Here is a 26,878-nt window from a genome sequence, read left to right on the forward strand (position 1 = left end):
GGTATGCTATAGAAATGTGCTTTAATTTTAAATTTGAAAATAACAGTGCATAACATCATTGATTTTTAAGAGGCTGAAGACAAATATAAAGTGTATAGATCAGGTTAGCTGGCTATTGGCCATAGCTGGCACAGGGTTCATTTCTGATCATAAATCAGTGTTGCCATAAAAATATAACACTTCTATGTTTGCCATTTTGACCTACACTCATGGTTTCTGTTAAGATATCTTTTACTCCAGATGTCAATTTCTCCCTGCGTTGGTGCTTGTGGAATGTTTGGCCTAAAGTTCAGTAGTTTTCCAGAGAAAACTTTTGTTTACTGATTACTGACATTTATCAGCTCATGGGGAGTTCACTGTTATGTTTCAAATTAAAACTTTGTCAATGTTTCTCATAATGAAACCAACTCCAAAACTTTAGAGGAGACACTCCTGAGGCCATTAAGATCATTAGGGGATGAGAAATAATCTGAAAAGCAGAAGGCTTAAAGGGTTAGTTCATCCCAATATGAAAATTCTCATGTTGTTCCACACCCATAAATCATTCGTTCATCTTCATAACACAAATGAAGATTTTTTGATGACAGAATGCAGTCAGATTTCCTTCCATTGACTGCCATTGTACTTCATTTGTTATGCAGCACGTTTGAGCTTCCCGGAAAAAGTTTGTTCTTGTGTGTTATTCACGTTAGGTTGAGCTTCTGCTTATGTTCGCTAATCAGTGTTTACATGTCAATAAAAGCCTAAATTCAGTTTGTTCATCATAACAAGTGATCGATGCTCTTCAGAAAATTTGGACTAAACCGCGCAATTCATATGGATTAGTTTTCCAATCTCTTTATGAAGTTTTTGAAGCGTCAAAGTCGTAGTTACAAAGGCAGTCAAAGGATGATCAAAGATGATCAAAGATGAACGAAAGTCTTACAGGTTTGGAATGACATGAGGAAGAGTAATTAATGACAGAATTTTCATTTTGGGGTGAACTAACCCTTTAAGCAAATGCATTTATTTGCTTTCCATCTAAGGCCCCGTTTCCACCTGATATTTTAATCCATCTCTTTTGTCCACTTTCAACCACTTCTGTCCCGATTTCTTAGAGGGGAGGTTCTATGGGCGGGTAAATATATGGATTTTTTCAGATCTTTCGATCTAATGGACAAAATAAGCTTGCGCAATTTACATATGAATGTGACCAGAGACAACGGAAAAACATGCGGAGAGCAGGATCTTTCCTGTCTGTTCTGATAGCCACAAGACCACACCGAACGCTGTGAGTGCATGTTAGAAATCAGGAAAGGTGAGAAAACATTGTTCTTGGTACGTTTTTTGTCTTCAAACCAAATGTGGGTCTTCAGCTGACAAAGTTTAAATCCTGTCTGGCTAGTACACTTCCCATAATGTTTACGCATTAGGTCAGTAGGTCTTTTGTGGCTGTTCGACCACATTCGACCACATGAACGTTTACACTACGAAAGCAATCCGGTCAAATGTGTTTTCAACTACCTCTGGAAGTGGTCGAAAGTGGACAAGCTCAAAGCATTTTACATCCCGTTTATAACTGTATTTAGCGTCGTCCACCTGTGATCCGATCAACCAAAACGCATCTTAATACCAGGTGGAAACAGGGCCAAAGGCTCTGTTTGCATCTGGTATTAAGATGCGTTTTAGTCAATGTGGACGACGCTAAATACAAGTGTAAACGGGGTCTAAAACATTGATTCAAAGTTAGAGCAAAATTATAGGTATGATATAGAAATGTGCTTTAATTTTAAATTTGAAAATAACAGTGCATAACATCATTTTTAAGAGGCTGAAGACAAATATAAAGTGTATAGAAGTAGAGATCAGGTTAGCTGGCTATTGGCCATAGTTGGCACAGGGTTCATTTCTGATCATAAATCAGTGTTGCCATAAAAATGTAACACTTCCATGTTTGTCATTTTGACCTACACTCATGGTTTCTGTTAAGATATCTTTTACTCCAGATTTCAATAGAACATAGATAGCATAACAAATGTTTGAAGGGAGAAATTTTACAGTTTTATCCACTAAATGAGCTCATTTCAAATTTTATGTCTGCTACAGGTCTCAAAAAAGTTGGCACGGGGGCAACAAATGGCTGAAAAAGCAAGAAATATTGAAAAGATTCAGCTGGGAGAACATCTAGCAACTAATTAAGTTAATTGATATCAGGTCTCTAACATGATTAGCTATAAAAGGGATGTCTTAGAGAGGCAGAGTCTCTCAGAAGTAAAGACGGGCAAAGCTGTGAAAGAGTGCATAAAAAGATTGTGGAATACTTTAAAAACAATGTTCCTCAACGTCAAGTTGCAAAGTCTTTGCAAATCTCATTATCTACAGTGCATAACATCATCAAAAGATTCAGAGAAACTGGAGAAATCTCTGTGCGTAAGGGACAAGGCTGAAGACCTTTATTGGATGCCTGTGGTCTTCGGGCCCTCAGACGACACTGCATCACTCATCGGCATGATTGTGTCAATGACATTACTAAATGGGCCCAGGAATACTTCCAGAAACCAGTCAGTAAACACAATCCGCCGTGCCATCTGCAGATGCCAACTAAAGCTCTATCATGCAAAAAGGAACCAATATGTGAACATGGTCCAGAAGCGCCGTCGTGTCTTGTGGGCCAAGGCTCATTTAAAATGGACTGTTTCAAAGTGGAAAAGTGTTCTATGGTCAGACAAGTCCAACTTTGACATTCTTGTTGGAAATCACGGACGCCGTGTCCTCTGGGCTAAAAGGGAGGGAGACCTTCCAGCGTGCAGCGTTCAGTTCAAAAGCCAGCATCTCTGATGGAATGGGGGTGCATAAGTGCATATGGTATGGGCAGCTCGCATGTTTTGGAAGGCACTATGAATGCTGAAAGGTATATAAAGGTTTTAGACGACGTCTGTTTCAGGGAAGGCCTTGTGTATTTCAGCAGGACAACGCAAAACCACATAATGCAGCTATTACAACAGCATGGCTTCGTCGTAGAAGAGTCCGGGTGCTGAACTGGCCTGCCTGCAGTCCAGATCTTTCACCTATAGAGAACTCCAGAAACTCATAACCTCGATGCCCAGACGTCTTCACACTGTTTTGAAAAGAAGAGGAGATGCTACACCATGATAAACATGCCCCCCTTCCCAACTATTTTGAGACCTGTAGCAGGCATCAAATTTGAAATTAGCTCATTTTGTGCATAAAATTGTAAAATTTCTCAGTTTAAACATTTGTTATGATATCTATGTTCTATTGTGAATAAAATATTGGCTCATGTGATTTGAAAGTCTTTTAGTTTTCATTTTATTCAAATTTAAAAAAAAACGTCCCAACATTTCCGGAATTCAGGTTGTAAGTCAGTGTTCATTAACCTTCTTTAATGAATCAAACATAACCAAAAAAAGATTTATTCAGCCGCATTTCCTTTTTTTCTGTACTAATTAACCAACAGATATGAGCATTATAGTTTCCTTCATACTGCAAAAAAACCTTTGGTGAAAAGTCATCTGACAAGTTAGGTCAAATTATGCAAACTTAGACAAACAAATAAATCTCAAGTGTAAAACAGCTCTAAAAGAGAATAGACTCGTATATAACACCAAGCTGCTTCAATGTTTCTCTCCTATGATGCTGAATTGCAGTCAGCCTGTTGTAATAGAATACTTTAAATGAAGAATACTTTAAATGTTTGTCTTCAACAAGGTGTGAAACTGTTGAATTCAAATTCCTAATGGCATTACTAAAGTATTTTGGCACCTCTCCCACCAATCGAGACACTGTCTGATAGTGGTGTTATCTATCATCAGAACAGAGTGCAATACCTGCCTCTAAACTCAGATTAACCTCCAAGACGAGGACTGGCTTGTGCAATTAATCCTTATAATGTTCTACAGCAGTCAACAATGTTCTTGTTTAAACTAATGAATCATGGTATCAGTGATGGTAGTGTCATCAGAAAGGATGAATATGCTACATAAAAAAAACTTCTGTATAGGATCACGGTAGGCCTATATCCTACAAAAGCAGGGCGTGTGAGGGGAAGGGGGTGCATTTTAAACATCAGCCTTTTTTCGCAATATGTCACAGTTTTAAATGTTTAAAGAAGATACATTCATATGGGACATAATTTGAAAGCATTACAACTGTGTGGAATATGCAAATTGATTGAGTAGGTGGAAAAAATAGCCTATGTGAAAAAAATAGTATAGGTCCAAACAGTATTTTTTACAGTATTTCGCTGAGATTCAGAGGTGATTCAATGGATTTAATGGAAATGTTATTATTATTCCTCAAAAAATGGAATCTGAATTAATGTAAACACCAAACGAAAAATGGTGTGCGCCCTGGGGTTCAGAGTTCACCCCCAGTGGACTGCAAGGGGATGCTAAAAGGTCCAAAGAAAACTTCAGGATAATAATAATAATAATATTAATAAAAACTTGTTAAAGGCACTATCCAATTCAATACCTGTTGTTGAACAGTTATTGAAATGAACTGAACCAACACTGAATAATGACAGTATACAGTCTTAGAACATTTGAATTCATCTCATATTTGTAAAAAGTTTACATCATTATTGCATCATTTATAGGCTGTATTAGACGTTAAATACATGACTTGATTCCCTGTTAACTAAGCTGACGTAACTGCTAGACGAGCACTAATAGAAGCGCATTCTCACCAGCTTCATGTATTGCCATTCACAAAAGTGAGCATTGCGCAATCACAGACACACACAATCCCGTTACATTTGCTATTGAGTGGATTGAAGACAAAACTCCTTTTCATTGCCCAAAAACATATAACCAGTTTGAACTGAAACCTCGCCCCCATGCGAAATTTACTCCATGGACTCAGTTCCACCGCGTCCCCCAGCCCTTAGCCTATGTAACTGCACACTATACAGTATATTCCAAGTTAATAATTCCATACTTTCACAGTAATTCCACAGTATCTATCTGCACTCTTGGTAATTTCTTGTAAAAGTGATACAGTGCTTTACTGCTATGCAACTTTAGTCAAGTTTTTACAATTGTGTTGTAAAAAAAGGCTCGGCTTTACTGTGAGTTTACAGTATTGTAAAAGAAAAGTTCCTGTAAACAATATTATACTGTATTTCTACAGTGCATATGTTCTGTGAAGGTACCCAGCATGCAATGTAGCATGAGTTTTTTTGTACTTTATACTTCTTGGTTTTATTTGTGAACTTAGTTTTGTTTAACTTTTAGCAGTTTGTGTTGCTTGTTTATCTTTTTTGTGAACAATCCATCTACAAACAATTATGAATTTGTAAATCTTCATGCTGAAATAACATTAATATAGTTTGACTAAATTATAATTAGCCAATTAGCTTATTTAATATTCTAGCTTGTCATTATTTTAACAAATGTTTTCATTTGTCACAGTTCTGACCTAGCTCACAAATTTGAATATGAATATACATGGTCCAAGTTCCCAAGCAAATGGAACACTGATCACCATTATGGTGACTTCAAAACAATTACAGTGGCATGGGTAAAGACAACGTAATCATGTGAATTAACAACAAAACAAGAGTACATTTCTCACTACATTCATTTGTTGTAAATATATTTTTTTTTTTTAATCCTGGAAATTTTTTCATCATTTTTCACTGGAAGTGGCAGTGTTTGTTGGAAATTCCAGTTTAAGATTGGACCTTAATTAGAAGAATAACAATTTTCAGACTCAAAGATAACATGAGTAGAGGTCAGAGAAATGTGTGCTAGAATCAGCATAGCACTCGGACATCAGGTTATGCAGAAGTGGGAGGGACACCGTTCAAGGAAACAAGAAGCCAACGTGTGGACAGAGGAAAACTTCCTTGTCCTTTGCTCTCCCAAAGGGGATTTCCAAGCTGGTGTGCAGCAGGCAGAAAACATGTGCTTCTGCCAACTGTACACACCCTACTGTTTGACTGCAAAACATTCCCTGTTTCTGTAGTTAATGAATACACCATTGCGTGACCGTTAAATGATTAAGTCGTGCCATGTTCCGAAGTTAAAAGAGATACGGGACATTTACTTTAGATGAATGAAAACTGATGTCTGAGCATGTTTTAAAAAAAAAAGATATTCAAGCATGAATAAAGTTTTCTATCTAATTTCTAAAGACTTCTTTGACACTGTAAATGCACTGCGTATAGTTTGGGACTCGTATTTTACATGAGCTGATAATTATATGATTATTTCAGAACTGTTTACTATTTCATACCATTTTCATATATTTTTGAACCTCGTGAGATACCTTTTCTTTGTTTCATTTTGCATCGTCAGAACTGAAGTTAACGGTGCTGCGTTTTCCTTTCGATTTCATCTTTTGGTGAAAGTGTGTGATAATGAAAGTTATTGTTCCACGATGATGATGATGATGAAAAGCTGTGATTTTACTTTTAAAAATGTAAGGCAGCAATAAAATTTAGACAGACATTTTTACAGTGTAGGAGCAGTGTAGGAGTTATAGGAGCACAAATTTTAACAGTTGTGAACTGTAGCCTATAAATGCATTGTTTAATATCAAATCTGTTTTTATAAATATATGCTGTGTATACATTTTTTTCCCTCCTACTTTCCTCGTGTTGAATGTTGATATGCAAAACAATAATTGTGCCCTTAGTAGCTACTACAATTGTTTTTGCACGTTTAAAAAAAAAAAAACTGCCAAAGCTCCGATGTACATTTCAAGAGTGAAAAAACAGATACTGAACGTTGAAAATCGGAAATAGTTTCCCCATCATTCATACATCTTAGCAAGTTTAACAAACGATTCCAGTAAAATTATCAAAAAAATATGTTTATTGTAGAAAAGATAAATGAATATTTTGTAAATTATACTCACACATATTTAGCTCTCTGCAATCAACCTTGTTGCTTAACAAACAACTCTCCTAAATTAAGCCTAATCATGCATTCTATCATTGCTTTTTCTTTGATTTAATCTAAAATACAACAAATGCATTCAAATGCATCAGTTATGACACTGAATTTTCGCGCAAAGTGCTTCAAAAATTGCATTTTATAAGTAACACATCTCTGAGTTTGAGGTATCCCTTCTGAAATAACTGTCGTCGCTATATGAAAACAAACAGTCTGATGAGCTGTAGGGCGCATACTCCGAAGTTGCCATGCCTTCCTGCGCATTGGACCAGTGCGACAGACAAAAACAATGCTGAAGGTTGCAATGCTGATAGTGGTAATTTTCTGGAGAGAAACTGGAGCTCAAATCCATCCGTGTCGGGGAGCTGTAGCACGAGGAAGATGAAGAGTGGGACTGAGGGGGAGAGTAACTGTTGTAGTCGACTGGACTGGGGAGATTGAAGGAGTCTGAGGGTGACCTCGATACCTGAGCAAACAGATTGCAAAAGCACGAAACACTTATTAAAAATACTTCACGCGTGATATTTGACCATTAGAACTGTACAAATGCCAAAAAAAGCTTTTATTTAAAATTAAGAAGCACCAAACACGTACCAGGCTAGTACCATAGAGGTCCGTATTTGAAGGCATATATCCATTAGACCACTGCGATGAAGTGGGACACACGAAATTACTGCCGCTGAAAGTCTCAGGTGGCATCATGTGCATCATCTGTTGATGATCATAATCATTCTCCATCGGGATGTTGACATTTTCGGTAAAGGGACGTGTCTGGAAATAGGGCTCTGGAGCTTGCATTCCAGAGAAGACATCAAGGTGGGCTGTTGGGAACACAGAAGAAAATGCTGGCTTGAGCACAGGAGAACATTTAAATTAGGCCAGTAAGACTTGGGATGATGTCACGAGACCATCAGCCAACAGCTAAATCACATTTGAATAGTAGTTTATAAATAGGAGATCATTCCAGGGTCTGTAAGGAGCACCTATAGATGTAGGTGTCATTGTTCTTTTATTTATTTTTGATTTTTTCCTTACAATTGTAGATGTAGAGCTGATGCCTGACGGTGGATGAAAATGGTTTCTATTTTGGAGTAAGTTGCATGCAGTCAAGTATACTTTGTTTTGTATTGCTCTGAAGTTTCCTGATTAAAGTTCAAGCTCTTACATGTTAGTAGGGAGAAGGTTTATTATCTTTTTTGCAACTCTGCCTTTTCACTATCAGTTATCGTCGTCCAGTTCATTTGTTATTTTAAACTTACTATTCAAGGTCGTAGAGCAGACATCGCGACCAGCCATGGCTTGCGATTTCTACAGGATGAAATGTAAGAGAGAGAGAAGCATTGGGAAAACATTAATCTTTACTTGGAAAACAGCAGAAATCTTACGTTGTAGTACTATTATGTGGTATCAACTGAAACTTCGAGCAGGCCTGAGGGGGCGTGGTGCTTTACATTTGGTCTTGAACTGACCACGCTTCACTTTACTTTGGCTATAAGTCAGTAGTGTCTGCTTATGATTTTTATTGTGTATCCAACACCATTGTTTACCGTTGCGGTTTTCTGTGCCTGCAGGGCTCTGTGCTTCTGCAGTAACTCCTTGACAGTGGTCTTCACACGCACACCCTGGTATACCTTGGGTTTATCTGCTGAAAAAGAACCCCCATCATTTTTTATTTCGGTTTATTTTCATTCACCACTAGGCTATGCATTGATTTTCAATATTTTTGTCCAAATTTGCATGTTCTGTAAATGATTCTGTGCAGAATAAGTATATTCATGTGAACAGAACATTTTCATTTCCCAAAAGAAAAATTCTAACGTATTGAAATCAGTTTTTACATAAATCCTTATTTAAGACAATGGAGCTACTACGTTGTTGAAAAATACACACATTTTTGAGGGGCTTCAAAGTCAAAGATGTAGTATCTCCACCTTTTTTTCTTTCTTTCTTTTTTTTTTTTTTTTTAAAGATTTTTATATGAATACATGTTTATACATATATTAAAAAAAAAATCAGTGTGAATATCAGTGTGGCGTATCCAATAAGCAATTTATTAATATAATTGTTTTACCTTGAAAAATGTGTTTTGATTTTGTTTTCAAAATAATGAAGTTGCAAGGAAAGTGTTTTGTCACTTTTTACTTGATGGATACACCATTGACATTTTCTCATTAAATCAAAATATTTGTATAAAATGGTATGCATGCTTTTCCAAAAATGAATGAAACAACAGGAATAGAGAACACCGGCGCATGTAGGCTATAACTAGATCTTTAAAAGATTTCGACGTCCTTATTTGTCATTGCCCCTCTTGTTCAGCCACACAGTTTTGCATTATTCCAATTTGCCAGAGGAAAATATAAAATATAAGATAGAGCCTAGTAAATATATATATCAGTAAATAAATACAAGATAAGATATCTCTCGAGATTAAAAAACTATGCTCGTCTTCCCAGTTAAGCCTCTTTTGGTCTGGTTGCAGCAGTAATCCGGCAGTGAATGGGTTAGTTTTCGCATAACAATGGACAGTAGTGAATTTCGAGAAACATGCTCTCCAGCCATCTTTGGCACAAGGCGACAGCTTTAATTGGAGGTTTAAGCAGTTTAGTTTCATGTAGCTGTAAATTAAAACCCGACTAAACTGGAGAGTAGCCTAATTATCGACCGTTTCATTGGAGAGCAGAAGGTTCGCACAAAGTTGGGTTTGCGGGAAGCGAAGTGAAAGCACTGTAAAACGCTGCTTGCCAGGCGAGGAGAAAGAGAAGCTTCCTCGGTCGACGCCACTACAAATTACAAACGTAAGTAAAATATTCTTATAATAACGAAAGCCGCATACACGCGGACTGAGAAAATACAGCGGGAAGTAGATGTTAAAGTCAGTGTCCAACAGAAAACCCGATTAGATTTGGTGCAAAGAAGCCAGATTTCTTCACGAGCGCGCTGTCGAATATAGCGACAATTTGGTGTTTTAAATCTCCTAAAAACGTCCGGAATCCAAGTTAGTTTTTGCGATCCGCTCGCCAGATGTAAAGTTATTTCTTGATATAGTTAATGGGCAGTCCTCATCTCTTCCTACACGAGTAAAGCCGCGCCTAATAACTTCCTCCCAATATGAAATATGTAAAAAATAGATGCAAAAACAGTTGTCCTTCTTTTCTAATTTTTTAATTGGTTGTTCAGCCTTGTGAAGACATACACAGTGGGACGTCTTCCTGATCCGCGTTAATATAGCTATATAAAATTCTGTCGGAAACTAAGTGATTCCAAACAACGCCACGCCATGGCTGAGTTCATGGAGGCAGTTGAGTTTACAGAGGGCAAAAAGTGCGCTGATGTTAATAAGATAGCAAAAACGTCCCTCGGCAGTGTTTTGATGTGCTCGTTGACAGCTAAACCTATTCTAACAAATATTCATATAAGCTCCGAAGCAAAGTTTGAATTCTGGTCAAAATGTCGAAATTATATTCAGTCATCGTTTACTGTTGGTTATTTCGAAAGCCATTGCATTCAATTGGACACGCTGCTCGACCTCGTAAAGTCTAAAACGAAACAGTAAATAAATCTTCAGATAAACCCATGTTCAGTTTTGCTTGAAGAAAAGCTGAGTAAAAATACAAGGCCAGACAGAAAATTCAAGCTAAACTCGAGCTCTAATTAATCACCAGAGATATTGTTCCCTTAAACTGCACGAAATCCCAATTAATATAAAATGTATATACATGTAAAAATCACCAATTTGTTTGAATGTAATCCTTCACATGTGTTTGCTGTTTTAAAATGTTAGCAAGGCTGCATCCTTTGAAGTATACATTTCCAAGCAAAGTTTACCAATGTATTTATTGATTTTAATTAATTTTTTTTTTTCTCAATGTTTTTCAGGTTGCTGAAGACAAAACATCTTATACGAAAGAAAAAAAGAATATTTACTTACCAGACATATTGGCCTGAAAAGGAGGAAAACTCTGGAAGAACTACAGTGAAATACCCCAACGTCAGTTCTTTGCTCTATTATATGGGCAAGAACGAATTATTCACAAAAGTCTCAAAAAGTCTCAACAAAGTAACCTCAAAACACTCTCAGGACATACAATTATACAGTAATATAGCTAGGGATATTTTAGTTTGAGTTTTTCTCCCCTCATCCCTACTATTTAAAACCCCAAGAACTCAATGATTTGACAATGATTTGATTGCGCGATACTTTCAATTTGAATATTCAAAGGCTTCGTAAAAAGACTTATTTCTGAGTGATATTCGCTATTACAGTGCATATAATAACATCTCTTTTAATAGAATGTTGTGTTATTTCACATTTTGACATCAACTAAATATATATTTTTAACATTTTATCATCCTTTTGCTGTTGGTGGTTGGAGTCTCCCTTAGAAGCACTATTTCAACTTTGCAGTGAGACTGAAGGCACAAATGAAGCTTTACATGCCATAACACATTGTAAATAGCTTCTCTAATAGGTAGTCTTGGAAAAAAAAATAATTATTACGTCGTGTAGATCATATTTATGCAGTATTTTAAGAATTATTGGAGTTGTGGGCGTGGCATATGATAGCAGCCATGTTTGTCATTAGAACAATTGGGACGTCTGCTAAAGTCAGGTTACTTGGATAGTGGAGGCAGGTATAAGAAGGCTAAATATGAAATTTATTCAGTTATATTTATATATTTAATTCAAAGGGTCAGTTGCTGCAGTTGTTGAAGGTCAAAAGTAAGTAAACTGAAGGCGATGTTCACAATAATACTTAGGCTATTAATTTCTTTTCTCACGGTATTTTCCGTTTTAATACAGTAGTTTCATTATTCAATGGATATTGCATATTTATAATCATTATCATCATCATATAGATCCCCAAAATAAATAGAAGCGGTTTGATGCTGAGTGATGCTCATAACAGAATCTCACACCTGAGTTTAGTCAGTTTTATTTTTAAAATAGGCCTAATTTAAACGAAAAAGCTCCAAGTGGCATATTTAGGCCTACATTTCTTCGAGACCATAATGCTGTTGTTTATTTAGTAGCCTACGTGCGTCATATTTAATGGTCGCGCATTTAAGAAGACTGAAAGCAGGCAGAATTGATGCCGTGCAGGTGTTCTTTGTCTTAGAAAAGAAGTCGGGAAAAGGGTCCTTGTGACATGTAGGCCTAGTACAGACAAACTGAACATTTCGTTCGCAAGTGCAGAATAATTGGAGATTAAAGTAGCTATTGATAAAACATAGAGTAGCCTACTTTATAAACACGTCTTTAAGCATCTTGAATATAGTCCTAATTCAACTGTGTCTTGGCGGAATTTCTAACGGACGTTTAACTCCTTTGTGAAATTGATTTGTAAAGTTAATCCGCTGCAAACAGACCTCCGGTTTCAAAATATTACTTTCTTACCAGTCTCTTATTATCAGTCACTTTGATGAACAAATCTTTCATAATCCTAAGAAATCTCTAAGGAACACTTCAACCGTGTTGGAGAGGTCTGTTGTCACGAGAGCTAGCCAGTTGAATGTCGCCCCCTGGTGATTAAACCGGGGAATGCCTAGGTCCTGTCACACGACCTGCATTTGTATTTCATCTAACTATGCTGGTCTGACACGGTTTATTAAGAGTCACTTAATGCACTCAGTTTGGCAATAAATGTAATAATAATAAACAAATTCAGCAAATTTTCAAAAAAAAAATTCCATGCAGAGGTAAATTCTACTGGATTGAAGATACAGACTAGAGGAAGAATGTAAATTTATGCAAGAATGTTATTGAAGAACAAATAATAACCAGTTTAGAATAAAGTGAACAATTTAAAGTGACAAAAACATTGTATTGTATTACTTTTATTACTTTAAATTTAGCACAAAACAATTGCCTTGTGTGTTTGTTCTTGTCACATCAGGGTTCAGTCACTATGTTGCCATCCACCTATTTTTGTGTGAATTTTGGGATATCATATAAAAAACACTGGATGGAAATGCCAAGATATATTCTAAAAATGTGCACACAAAAAAAATGTATGTGCTCAGTTGAGACGGATAATGTTTTTATTCATGTGCATAAACTATGATGGAAACACATTTACCAAATAAATCCCTCAATGCGCAACAAAAAACTTGTGTGACTTTGCCTTAACAGTGGATGTGACTGATAACTGGATTTATTGGAATCATCATAAGGGGCTGGTTAGCATATGAGCATATGATATGTTGCCAATTTCTTAATTTTATATGGTACATTTTTATACTCACAATTCCTGTAAGACTTTTTAGAATTAAAATAGAGAATAAAAATAAAATAATCATCAAAAATAAAAAAAGATTTTCCCCCTAATTTTATTTTCATTTTTTTTTCTTCTTCTAAACCTGTAGTGTTGTATATTTTAATATAATATACTATGAATATATATATATATATATATATATATATATATATACAGTCAAAGCAAAATTTATTCAGACACCTTGAACATTTCATTCATTAATACAGTTTATTCACTATAGTTTAAAAAATGGTGATAAAATATAACAAGTTAAACTGTCAGAAAAAAATTAATCTTAATTATGTCAGATAACGCTTAAGTAAAACAAGGCCAGGTCAAAGTGTCTGGATAATTTTTGGTTCCAAATTTTTATCACTTTTACTGGTAGTCCACTGTATGAAGAATATTTGGGTATAATATGTCACAGTTTACTTTATTTTGCTATACTCACTTACAAAAATGAACTATAGTGTCCTGCACCCACTAGTAAAAATATATCAAAAATGTTAATAATTAATGATTTTGTGTAATTGTTGTCTTGAAAATGTTTGTACATTTAATTTTTAATAAAAGGTTTGAGTTTTCATTGCATGTAAAGTTTTTTCTGTTGTGTTTACACGAGACACGTGTTTGTGCCTCAAATGCAAAACTGCATTTGGCCAGTGAATTTTGCCATTGTGCTGCTGAGTTACAAGAATACTTTTTTGCAGTTCTAGTTTATTTACCTTTTAGACAGTTTTTACAACATCTTTTGAATGAAAGAGTCACAAGAAGAGAAGTAGGAATAGCTAGATATTACACATCAACTATAAATATTTTAACACTTAATTTTTGCAGATAATATACATTTAAATAGACTCACAATCACTTCATGTGTCATAGAAATAAAAAATCTGACATACAGACACCTTATACTGATTATTATCCTAATTATCCTGCTGAGTCAATATAATTTGTGATGACTAGAAAATGTAAGATACCATTATAATAAACGATACAAATAAAACATTAAGATATAATAGTATTTTTTTGTTCCCCAATGTTAAGCCTTAGCTCTGCTAAGGAAAACTGACAAAAACATTTTTTTAGTGCTAATTGTCTTGTGTTTTGAAGAGGTGTTGATCTGCTAGGCTTGTAAGCCTTTACTTCCTTATACAGTTCAATCTCAGAATGCCCTCCTGACCTCATACTGTGACCAAGTGCTACCAGTGTCCTCCTTCCCCCATACCAGACTGTCACTCAAAGCTGAAGGGGCACTTTCTGTATCTTCTGATGGTAAAACTGGCATTAGTTTGGTCGCAGGCTCAGTCATGAATGAAGGGGAAGCAAAACTGCCAGGCGTGGATTGAAACGAGGAGTGATAGTTGACTTCATCCAGTGAATGGAGAGAGTATGACTGGGAAGATGTCATGCTTGAACCCCGGGAAGATGAGCGGAACTGAGTCGGGCTGGCGGTCTCAGGGTTGACCAGAGAACTGGGTGTAGACAGAGGCATGGGAGCTAGACCATCTCCACACAAACCCTCCACCACCTCGGTCCCCGTGGGCTCCCAAGAGTCCCTCTGAAGTCAACATCAAAAATTCATTATCCTTAAGAACATTCTCAAATGACAAGACACTAAATGCAAAAACTGACTGAACCTCCTTGTACTAAAGCCAATATCCTTTAAAACAGATTAATGCAGAAAGTGGGAGGAACGACAGCAGTAGTTTAAACATTTATAAGCAAAAGAATAGCACAGAGAGTTCTACAAAAAAAAGTAATTTTTTTGTTTTTTAGTTAAATTATCCCTTTAAGATAAAATTTTTAACAAGACTCCTTCAAAGCAATGGAAATAAAAAATATGTTTCAATATATATTAATATATAAAATATATTTTATATTATTAAATATATAACATATATATTTTTTAAATATTTAAAATATATACAATACAATGTTTTATATATATATATATATATATATATATATATATATATATATATATATATATATAATGTAAAACAAATTTTTGCTGACAAACAGTTTAATTCTAAAGTATTAGGTGAGTCAGGTTAAGATGTCCCACCCCAACCTTAATTTTTTTCTCCTGACCATAGATTTTTCAATATTTCATTCATATTTTCATTTCATCCAAGTATTATAGGTTTTTAGGATAAAAAGAAATGTTTCTATATTTTAATTAAATTGTATTTTATTGGCGTATTGACACAGTTCAAATAAATCAATAAATTAAATAAGTTTGCAGGCAGTAGTCCAGGTTTTTAAAAAAAAAAAAATCACATTTTTTGCTGACAAACAGTTTTATTACGAAGTATTAGGTAAGATGCCCCAGGGCAAGATGAACCAGATGTCATTTCATCTGAATATCAATATTTGTGAGATTTAGTCAGCCAAAACACATTTGAGGTTAACTAATCTATTTTTGTGTCTCTGGAAAATAGTGATCTATGATATTGTGTTATGTTGAATATCAAAGTTGTATTTGTATGTATTTGTTTATGAAGGATTTGTGGACATTAATGTTTTTAGATTTGTGGAGTAAAAGTTATAGTTTTTATTTTGAAGTAAAAAGATCAAATTTGACCCTTGGTGTAAGATGACCCCCCAGAATTGGCACAGAAAGCCCCAAGAGGCATGTTGTTACTAGTGTTATTATTTTTTAAATTTAATACTTATTGTAATTAATGGGGTTATTATTCAGTATTTCCATGAATTACATGTAGGCTACATTTTAGACATTTCCGCTTTCATTAAAAACCTTTAGGTTAGTTGAGAGTTAATGGAAATTTTTTAATTTGCATTCATAGTGTTGCTATTATATCTTCAATTAAAATATGGGCAATTTAATATGTAAGTATTCATATGCCTGAATATAAGTCATAGAATAATTTTACCTTTCAGATTAATCTCTTTCACTAGGATTCCACTTTGTCTGTCATTGGTTATTCAATTTTATCAACTAAAGTGTCATTTAAAAAAAAAAAAAAAATACAATAGTTTATTTAGTATTTTACATTAATGACACTTTAAAAATATATAAATATTATAGAATTATAAATATTATAGAATTATATCAAAAGTCATTTCTACATTCTGTAAAAGTTTATCCAGACAGGGCTTATTACCCCAGATAGGAAGCCAACTTGCCCCTCTTTTAATATTTGATATTTTGTGCTAAAACAACTAAATTAGCAAATGTTTCTATATATTTTCTTATAATACATTGGGTGATGCATCATCATCCTGAACATGCTAAACTTATATCTAAATATGTTACAATTTAAAAGTAAATCCATATTGTTCTTAAGGGGGGCATCTTTCCCCATCTTCCCCAATTTTTTAGGAAAGAGAAAACCATATTTATATAAGTTTATTCTTGCCTTGAAGACATGATTCTTGCCTTTTTTCCCTTTTTTTCTTTTTTTTTTTTTTTTCATAGAACTGCCATTCTTTTGCATATACATTTTTCATATGCCCATAACTTTTACATCACTGTAGAAAAATACGCCCTTTATAGCTTAGAAATAGCTGAACTACTGAATATTTCCAACACAAAGCGGAACAGACTTTGTCCCCCACATATAGACTTGGGCAGATGAACATATGACTGATTTTGACTACACTTAAACATCACAAACATCTTTTCTGACTGTGCCTTCTTGCTCTATGTGCCAGATCTTACCAGCAAATAATGAGAAGGGTCACTGGAGTAAGGAGGGAGCAAAGAAGACAATGCAGAGGGCGAGAATATTGTACTTCCTCCACTGGAGAAAGGTGTGCTGCGGTAGTCTCCAAAAGACTCCGGGTAGTAGCTGTCTATAAGAGAGGAATAACCAGACACGCATCCGGTGTCGCACGAGAGAGACTTTCCCGTTAGCGATGAGGGGTACACGTCAGTAGAAAATGGTTTCGTTGAGGAACAAAACTCTGTGTCTGAAATGAAAGGTCTTCTCATGCCGTAGTAACTTGGAAGCATGTGAGAACCTCAAGAGACCACAAAACTTTTGATTAATACATGAAAATAATTTATGACTGATTCAGTATTTACAGTATCTAGAAATGGCATTGCACATTTCTGAATTTAATATACTTGCAAAGTGTTGGAGACTCACCAGCCATTTGAACAAATTGACTCGGAGGAGAGGATACACCCTGGAAAAAAGTCAGAATGATTCCCATTAATCATGAGTTTTCTGTGATCACTTCGTTTGACTAACGCAATCTAGTCTTAATAGCACATGACAAGCTAATGCACGAAATATTTGCATACATCTATTGAACTGCCCCCAAATCTTAGAGAGATTGCAAAGAGTGTCTCACTATAATCCAAGTGTACAAAATAAACAATCTGATCCAATGAATAACCAAAATCAAAAACACAATTATATTCATCAGGGCAGCCTTTAAAATACGAATAAAATATGTTGTATATCTCACTTTCTTTTGGCTTGCAACCTAGTTTTGCAAGACTAGAGAATGAGACTAGTTAAGGTTCAGTTATTCTATTACCAAAACGACAATGGGACCTAGAGATTTGTAGCATACAATTTTGTTATTGAATGGTTGAGAGCTATTGGTGAGGCAATGCAGACAGACACATGCTCTTTTTCTTTTGCATACTGCAAGCATAAAAGAGCTGATATCAAGGCAGCACTGGCTGGAGGGCAAGCAAATTTTGAGGCTAGCATTTGAATGTCATTTGTTCGTTCCAAGACTTTCCTATGTGAACAACCTACGCCTCAGTGCCTCTTTGAAGGCATGGTATGGAAATCAGGCTGTTGAAGAGTTCCAAGGCTGTAGCACTGCACCTGATTCAGAATCAAGATAAACCACACTGGAGTAGGTGGAAGTGAGGGGGTTGGTGGTTTGTAGCCGCTTGAGCCAACTGAGCAATGAAATAGCTCTACTGTACAAGAGTGGGATATAGTAAAATGAAGTTCAATACCATGCAAACACTTTTTTTCTCCTCTTAAAACTTAATTTCTATGTCTAAATTTATTATGACTTTGCTTTTGAATTACTCCCTAGATGATTGTGTTATATGGAGAACATTTGCTTAAAAAGTGACAAAGTGTCCTTTTAGTGTAGATACAAAATTTGTGTGATCTATCTATCTATCTGTATGTTATTCTATCTGTCTATGTATCTCTGTCTATCTATCTGTCGTTCTATCTATCTATATGTCCATCTGTCATTCTATCTGTCTGTTATTCTGTCTATCTATCTGTTGTTCAATCTGTACTTTTGTGTGAAACTGGCCACTGATCTGGTTGAAAGCACAGGGGTGTAGATCTGCAAGGCATTTCTGCCAGATGCACCCCCGCCAGTGTGTTGGGTGCAAGGCCATCAGCCGGGAGCCACCCTTCAATGATGTTTCGCTCCTTTACTCCCGGAACATCTCAAGGTGGTGGAGCAGTGGCAGGGACGTCTCCATACCGCCCCCTGCAGCTAGCCCTAGGATCCATTTTTTGCCCACATCTTGTCTTTCCTCTGGAGCCAGAGCCAAAGCTTCCCTCTTCGGTCTCCTCTGCCAGGTCTTTTGAGGGCCTTTTTTTAATTTGGAGCCTCTGACTCCAAGAGATTTCAAGAGACGTTGCTCCAGTGAAGCCTCTGCACCCAACTTCTACCGGGAATGTTAGTGCCCTTCACCAAGCTTGTGAGCATGCAGCTATCAGATCTGCATACCTTTCCCTTTTCTGCTTGAAGGCAGCCTTCATTCCTTCTTCCCATGGCATGGTCAGCTCTGCCAAGATGGCCAGCCTAGCAGAAGTGGACCAGAGCACGATGTCTGGCGGAAGCGTGGTTGTGGTGATCTCTTGAGGGAACTGGCGTTCATTATCGACACTCATGTTCCACTCAGCTCCGGATGAGAGGAGGGACCATGGCCTTGTGCTGCTACTGTGGGCCCCGCTACCTCCCTGCTACCCTGCTACCTCCTTGCCAGACAAACTGGATCAACCGCTGTGGTGTTGCCAGACTAGCCCTGTTTGCCTCCGGCCTACATACTTCCAGGATTTCGGCCAGCTTATGGAGGAACCGGTCGTGGCGCCATCTGTAGCTGCCCTGCGTCAGTGCTGCTTTACAGGAAGATAGTATGTGCCACAGGCTTGGATTCTTGTGGTTACAAAGTTCACAAGACTCCTCAGAACTGTACCACAGGTGTAGGTTCTGAGGACTGGGAAGGGTGTCATACGTGGCCTGGATGGTAAAGCTCAACCTTGCTTGGAGTATTCTCCACATGTCCATCCATGTTATGGTCCTGTCTACGACTGACTCCCTTTTTTGTGGCTTTGGACCACAACTTGGGAGTCATTCCTCATCCAAGGCCAGCCCTGCCTGTCTGCAGCCACCCACTGATCTTCTGATGTTTCAGCCGGCTGATAGCCTGATCTACTTCTTTCTGCTTTCTTTACTGCTGCATTCCACTTTTGTCCAGAACGGACTTGAACCTTGGAGTTTTGGATGGTGGGGTCAGGTGAGTCTCTGAGCTCAAACAAGAGCCTCACCTTCTCCTGATTAAACCCCAGGCTGATGGATTTTAGGGGAAGCTGTAAGGTGTTTCTTCCGAACTGTGCCGTGTTGGAGAGGCATCATGGGAGGCCCAGCCATTTACGGATGTAGCTGTTGGCTTTGCAGTCCATCTTCTCAACTGCTGTCAAGGTGATGCCACACAACTTCAAGGGCAACATGAGACATTGGTATAGAGTGAACTGGTAACACCAGACCTTGAACATTCCTGGGAGAAAGCTTTGGTCGATTTTGCTCAATCCATCAAATGAGATGTCACAGAGGCCTCCATGTGCTTGTCAGATAGCTGAGCAGTACAGAGCCTTCCAAAACTTCATATGGGCTGTTCTTGCAACAATGGGATTCTTTCACTGTTGACTAAGAAGGAGATTTAATTTCTCTCTTCCTTTCTAGACTGATAGGCTGCAAGACTTAGCAGGTTTTACCTTCATACAGGCCCACAGTAGCAGCTCATCCAGCCTCCGCAGTAGCCTGTTGGTACATGCCACCGTTTGGAGAAGTGTAGTGACATCATCCATGTAGTTCCGTATGGCTGGGAGCCGCTGGCCTGATTGCGATCTAACTCCACGAACCATTTGCCTTTCGCCTATTAGGATGATCTCAAATGCTAGAGTGAAAAGGATGGGAGAGATCGAACAACCCATCACTATCCCTTTCTGTAATGTTTTGAGGTATCCTGGGTTGTGTAGCAGACATAAAAGTTGTTGAAGTAGTTTGCTACTAACTTCTGGATACCTGATGGTATGTGGAAAAGTTCAGTGCAAAAAAAATTAGCTGGTGGGGAAGAGACCTGTCGGCATTTGCAAGGTCCAGCCAAACTACGTGGAGATCTAATTTATTGTGTTTGGCTGCCTGGATTTGTTCCCAAATAATGACAGAATGTTCCACACAGCCAGCCTTTCTGCTCATCTCAGGTGTTTGAGCCTGTGTTTTTATCCGGCTTCACAGGCTCTACAGACCCTCTTTTTCAATGTTGCTGGTGGTGCGCCATGATTTCCGAAGCAGCCGTTGCTCTTTTACCAGCTGGAGGATTTCTCGCTCCTGTCTCCCACTCTGTTTGGGAGTAATCCTGCCAAAGTTATTCGCTAATATGTACAAATACAACTTTACCAATTAATACAACTTAAACAATCAATGCCTAACTTCAGTCCTGTTTCAACCCTTTTGCCATGACATCCATCTTAATAACACAATACTTAAAACAATATGTAAAAATAAAATCTAATAACATTCTGTAACATCAGCTCTCTATCTGTAAAAGGGTTGTTCTCTAAATGCCACTTTTTTGTCTTAATTTCAACTTTTTAAAAGCAAAGATTATATAAGAGTAATATTTTACTATTGTTTATCTGGAACCTCTAGCAAGTGTCTGTATTGTTTTGGTCCTGTGTTTGGACATGACTTCTGTGGACAGCATTTGCTGAAGTCTGCAGATGTCTCTTCTACCGTAAATAAAAGGCCATAGATACAGAAGTAAGCTTATTATAAAGCCATTTTTGTTCTGCGTGGCCTTGACATGCTCCGATTCTCCTGAGCAACCCTCCCCCTGCTCAGCCATTGTAGTATGTGTTTGGTCTCAGTCGTGTCCCTGTGGGATCACAATGATTGACACCTACATACACTTTTTTTATGCTTTGAAAACATAGTTACTTTTCAGCTGTTACATAACATACAGAAGATTAATTACCAGTCACGGCTCAAAGAACCAATAATACATCACGCATGGAAATCTGATTTAATAGAAACGTTTGTGTAAAATGTAAGTAATTTTTTTAAAACTGTTAATACTGTTAGTCTGTACATTGATGAGACACAAGTCATTACGCTACTTATGCAAACAAAAGCGAGTTCAGTGTGCCATAGACATGGAGAAAAGCTTTCCCTCTTGTGCAGCCAGATGTCTGCAAGTCTGATTTGTGCTTGTCTAGAGTGACAACAGGCGACTTGTCTGTGGTCTGCAGGAGGAACAATACAGTGGAGCAGGTGTGCGAGTGTTTGACTTTGCATAGTCATACTACAGCAGCAAAAGGATGATTTACTCCCAAACCTCAGGAGCTCACGAGCATCAGCACTGCTGCTATTGTTTGCCGCTAATGTGCAGGCATTCACCAACAGGCTTTGCTTCATCCCACCCGTATGAGAAAAGGACAAGACTCTGAGAGCTTGTATCAGAGGCCATAGGTTCATCATTAGAATAAAAAAGATAAGCCAATGAGCAAATAAAGTGGTGGGGCACAGAAAATACCAACTGTTTTAAACTGACTGTTTGCATATATGAAAGAAAAACAGAGTGGCAGGGTGAATGGAGTGAAAGGAAGCATTGTGAATGACAGGGCGGGGTATATTTCAGTTGAGGGTATTGACCAGGTAAGATTAAGCGGTGGACTTACCGTGTAGCGTGGCCCGCTCGTCTGCCGTGACCTCTTTTCTGCCAGCAGATCTTTCACAGTGTGCTTGACCCGGACTCCCTGATACACTCTTTTTGAGCATTCTGCAATAAATAAATAAATTAATAAATAAATACACAGAGATAGGAGTTTAAAGTACAAGGAAAAGCACTTTAAAATGTGTGCTGATTAACTCTGGATGGCTGATGTTATTCAGTTTGTGTAGAATATCAATACAACAGCATAAATGAATGTCTGTCAGATGAATTCACGTGAAATCATTTGCACACAAATCACAAATACAGCATGCATTGAATTTAAAACTGTTGATGATATTCAGACGTTCAGATTTGTGTAATAAGTGTACATTTATTACATTATTTACATCATTATTTCTCATTTGCAGCTTCATTTACGAGCAGGTACAGTCTCCAGTCAGTTTTATGGCGTGCATCTATAACTGGCATGGAAATTATCTTTGGTTTTGGTCAATGCAAATTGGTCAGTTTACAAACACTAACTCTGTCCAGTTGAAACATCATGAGATTATCATTTTATGTTTAAGTCAAATCTGCTGTTATGACTCAAAGTAATGGAGGAGGATGCATGTGGGGGGAAACAAGGACATCATTCAGCACTGATGTTACCCTGAAATAATCTTACATTTAAAGTTCATTTCCCGAAAAATACAAAAAGATGATTCCTGGGAAGCACAGATCCTAGTCAACACAACAGTGTATTTGCAATTTAAAATGTCCGTGATAGGAAATTGCATGCAAAAATCATTGTAGCGTTATGTAAAAGACCCCAGCTTCATGAATGAAGTTGAGGAGCTCTGAAGTTCTCCTGGTATTCAAGCATCAAAAATGGTTGTGTACGAAATTTATCCCATTTTTGCAGCATTAAAAGTGCTTTTAATCTGGCTCAAAGTACACTGAGCCTGGTCTATCATTTCTTGTAATTAAGTAATCAGACCAGTTAACATTAAAGTTAAATATTAAATAACATAGTTCACCCATTCCAAGATTAATCTTAACTTAAAAATTAAACAGCACGACAAAAATGGAGCTCAAGCTACAGAATTTTTAAATACCAATAACAGGTAAAATTATACCTTACCAGTTTCCATGATGAAGATACCTCAGCTGTAAGTGGCAGGATATATTCTCAGCTATCTATCCCAGAGAAACAACTGTGTCTACTCCCAAACTCCAGCTGAATTTGACCATTATACCAAAGACACGAAATCCAACTCCGCTTTAGTGAACTATACTATAGATGCTGATCAGAAGTCAGCTTTTGAAATGACCCTCACACATTTGTTTGCATGCAAATAACTGGCAGGACGTTTTCAAGCATTTGCATCAACTTTCTAGATTAGCGAGAAACAAGCACGAATGACACGCCATCATCATTGGTAATGTCAAGACTAACCTTTGCTGGCCATTTGGTGTTTTTTATAGCCATGAAGTCAAGTATGCATTGTGTGAATCTCGTATATTGCTTAGCATTGTATCGCCATTCAAGTTTTACTTGCAGTGTTTCACTTAGAGTACTTATTTTATAAAGTTAACTAAAACCACTAAGGACTAATTCATTCAGATTTATCTTAGATAGATGGCTTGATAGTAATGGATGTATAATGTTTCAGAGGGTAAATTGTGGACCAAAAATGAAGATGAGATACCTCAGCACTCTCTGGTGAAGACATTCACTGTGTGTATGTTTACACTCAGTAAATGCAAAGGCCCTGGAGTTTGTACAGTTTCATGTAAGTTATTTTAGAGTTTTTTCATGTTGGGTTGACCCTGTGACTACCAAAACAAGGATTCATGACTTGGCCCTTTCTGTAAGTGACTCATGACTGCCAAATGCACTCTTCTTCCTGTTTCTACATGGGTGCCAGCCAGGATATCCTTCCATTTCGCACGCTCAACTGTGTCATTACTAGAAATGTAAATAAGAATGTGGTCGTAAATGTGTCCTAAAAAAATATTTGGTTAACTAAAAAAATAAAGACAGCAGATTATTTTGCTTGTGTCAGGTTAATAAGAAATCCCTCAATCAATTTCAACATTCATGACACAATGGATGTTTACAGCTCTCACACTACAAACCTTATTAAAAGGAATACTGATTTTAAAATGATTGAACCAGAGAATAGAGATAATAAAATTAATAATTAACAATGCTGGAGGTGTTTAGAAAGTAAAGTTTTGTATAATTAAACTGAGGATAAACACAGATTCAAACCAACAGAATAAATGTTTCTGAAGTTACACAATATTACAGCTTTGTGAGATGAACACATAAGCACACCGATAAAATATTATGTTTATAATATTTTTATATTATGTAACTTTATATTATGTTTATGGGTCACTGACGAATAAGGTTTTCAAAAGTGTAAAAACATAATGGAGATATAATTAATTTTGAAGTTTTATTAAGTGTTTACAATGAGATTATGTGGGTTTTTTTTATAATCAATTAATGCTGCTTTTGTCATGTTTTACAAGATGGACAAAATTTGTCATCAAAGAAGTCATTCGGTTTAACCAAAATTTTGGTTTTACCGAATGACACTTTTGGTTACACCGGATGACAATATTTTCAAAAAATGCTAACAGGCTGATATCTAGCTAGCTAGCAAAAGGACAATCAAATATTTTATATTTAGTATAAGTTTTTAAAATAACATTGTCCATGTTTTATAGCGGTTGTACCGAATGACCTGATGTTTTGGCAAACATGAAAACATACATTTTTTAAATAGTTAAAAGAGAGTTAGTTCATTCACTTCATGACCATGTGGTCCTTTGCAGGTGTCTGAATGATGTCACATCCTGTCACATGATCTTGACCACATGACTTGATCCAAAATTGTCCCTTTATATTGGATACTCCAAATTACATCAATAAAATTCATTTTTCCGGACATTCCTTCTTATAACAAAGCAAGGACTTCTACACATAATTTTAATACCATTTTGCATTATGTTGATATATGATTTTATAAAATCATGCCAGAAAAAAAAATATATATACATTTATTACATTTTAAGATATTTTAATCACAAACTAAATGTCTGTATTGGCCTTTGGACAGTTAAACCGAATGACCATTTGACACTTAAAAATCTTTAAAATACCTTTATATGTAGGAAAATATAAATAAAACCTTTTGGATTCAATAGAAGAGATCTAGTTGTACTACCTTACATACTCTGGATCTTTTTTTATTATTATTATTAAGGCCTTTGGACAAAATAAATGACCTGTCACGTCATTGGTCCATATTCACTACCATTTATTTGATCAAAAACAGTAATATTGTGAAATATTACAATTTAAAATAACTGTTTTCTTTTGAATATATTTTAAAATGTAATTTTTTCCTGTGATGGAAAAGCTGAATTTTCAGCATCATTACTCAGTCTTCAGTGTCACATGATCCTTCAGAAATCATTCTAATATGCTGATTTGGTGCACAATATATATATATAATTTATATAATTTCCCTCTACTACATCTCTCAATTCCAATATGGCAATGGCACATGAAAGTCTGAGCAGTCAAAAAAAAAAAAAAAAGAAGAACAGAAGATCGATGTGATGATACAAAGCCCATAAATGTCACTCCATTTATCTGGTGCCACTTGTTCAAACAGCATTCCACACTACTATAACTTGGCACTTGCACACTTGATACTCTATGTGCAAATGGTTAGGGGGAAATATCAGGCTGACAAGTCACCAATCTTTGTGACATCAGTTGTGCTCAATTTGGTAAGTGCCAACCACTGAACTGAACATGAAAACCTCTTTTTAAAAAGGACCATAAAGTAACTACTGAGGGTAAAAATGCTAAAACATGATAAAAATCACTTGATTTTCTGACTACATCAATGAAAAGGTAAATACTTTATCTCATGGACACTCACTCAAAACAGTTCAACAAAATACTTCCAAGAACTTTAATGGCAGCAGGGCACATTACTCTTAATAATTAACATGCATGAAATTACATCATGTTATGCACAGCTCAAAGTAAAAAGTCGCAATGTAAGGCAGTTTTTGACTAACAATACAGGACTTTTTTATGACTTGCTGTTAACAGGTCACAGGTCAATTACTTTTGGAGACTGGGATAGATTTGATCTTTTAAGATTTTGACTTCCAGGGGCATTTCAGGGATCCTGCCTTTTCACTGTTTACGTTAATTCTATATTGACAGACACAAATCAGTGTGTATCTGCTGTATACAAATCAGTCAAGCAAATTATGTTCAAAGAACAAAACACTTTATGGCAACAATGCTGAATAAGGGAATGTGATGTTCTGAACTTTCTTCCTTTTATTTATTTATTTATTTTTTAATTATATGATTCCAATAATCTGGTGGGTTATCTGACTGACAATTTTGTAACCATAATATCATAATATATATATATATATATATATATATATATACAGTATATATATAACTTAAATATTGACAAACTGTCAAAAATCCATAAGCAAATGCTCTTTGTATGCTATTTTTGGAATTCTGATCATGCAAAGCTAATCTCAATCTATTTTTGCAATAGCAACACTGTTCTATTATTCCATTGAATTACAACAGGCAACTGAATACAACTATCAGTTCTTGGATTCAATGAGATAAAAAAAAAAAAATACAATTTAACAGGTGTTGTCATACCTTTAAAAACAATAAATCTGTCAATGTGTACTACGGTGTGTAAATCCTGTATGACACATGAACCTCACTTGCCCACAACCAACTTCTGAGATCAAATTTG

The 26,878-nt window shown here is 36.3% G+C and overlaps 2 protein-coding genes across 5 annotated transcripts; both read right to left on the reverse strand.

Annotated features, from left to right (window-relative positions):
- Positions 1 to 6,795: 6,795 nt before the first annotated feature.
- Positions 6,796 to 13,241, reverse strand: linc.pou2af1 (lnc RNA pou2af1). 4 transcript variants are annotated; one of them, XM_051863800.1, is made up of 6 exons: positions 12,298 to 13,241; positions 10,831 to 10,904; positions 8,447 to 8,541; positions 8,159 to 8,207; positions 7,494 to 7,720; positions 6,796 to 7,365 (listed from the first exon to the last, which is right to left on the reverse strand). In XM_051863800.1, the coding sequence occupies exons 2-6, from the start codon at positions 10,835 to 10,837 to the stop codon at positions 7,039 to 7,041; spliced, it is 705 nt and encodes a 234-aa protein (XP_051719760.1). In that variant the 5' UTR covers positions 10,838 to 10,904; positions 12,298 to 13,241; the 3' UTR covers positions 6,796 to 7,038. The 4 variants fall into 4 exon arrangements, with proteins under 4 accessions (XP_051719760.1, XP_051719758.1, XP_051719759.1 ...); XM_051863798.1 differs by having other exon boundaries at positions 8,447 to 8,544; XM_051863799.1 differs by having other exon boundaries at positions 10,831 to 13,241.
- A 621-nt stretch (positions 13,242 to 13,862) lies between these two features.
- Positions 13,863 to 23,357, reverse strand: si:ch211-213d14.1 (POU class 2 homeobox associating-factor 2). Its single transcript, XM_051862555.1, has 5 exons — positions 23,194 to 23,357; positions 22,078 to 22,178; positions 17,272 to 17,311; positions 16,842 to 17,143; positions 13,863 to 14,717 (listed from the first exon to the last, which is right to left on the reverse strand). Exons 1-5 carry the CDS (start codon positions 23,201 to 23,203, stop codon positions 14,322 to 14,324), a joined length of 849 nt encoding a protein of 282 aa, XP_051718515.1. The 5' UTR covers positions 23,204 to 23,357; the 3' UTR covers positions 13,863 to 14,321.
- Positions 23,358 to 26,878: the final 3,521 nt, after the last annotated feature.

This window comes from Ctenopharyngodon idella, chromosome 15 (genome assembly GCF_019924925.1).
Source record: "Ctenopharyngodon idella isolate HZGC_01 chromosome 15, HZGC01, whole genome shotgun sequence".
NCBI classification, from domain to species: Eukaryota; Metazoa; Chordata; class Actinopteri; order Cypriniformes; family Xenocyprididae; genus Ctenopharyngodon; species Ctenopharyngodon idella.

What these genes read in the sequence shown, in the direction of transcription:
- linc.pou2af1 (XM_051863798.1), bottom strand. An exon ending in AGGCACAGAAAACCGCAACG is followed by an intron (nt 8,208 to 8,446) that starts GTAAACAATGGT and finishes TTCATCCTGTAG; the next exon opens with AAATCGCAAGCCATGGCTGG. An exon ending in CTGCTCTACGACCTTGAATA is followed by an intron (nt 7,721 to 8,158) that starts GTAAGTTTAAAA and finishes TGTTCCCAACAG; the next exon opens with CCCACCTTGATGTCTTCTCT.
- si:ch211-213d14.1 (XM_051862555.1), bottom strand. An exon ending in TCAATTTGTTCAAATGGCTG is followed by an intron (nt 17,144 to 17,271) that starts GTGAGTCTCCAA and finishes TGGTCTCTTGAG; the next exon opens with GTTCTCACATGCTTCCAAGT. An exon ending in ACCCTTCTCATTATTTGCTG is followed by an intron (nt 14,718 to 16,841) that starts GTAAGATCTGGC and finishes TGTTGACTTCAG; the next exon opens with AGGGACTCTTGGGAGCCCAC.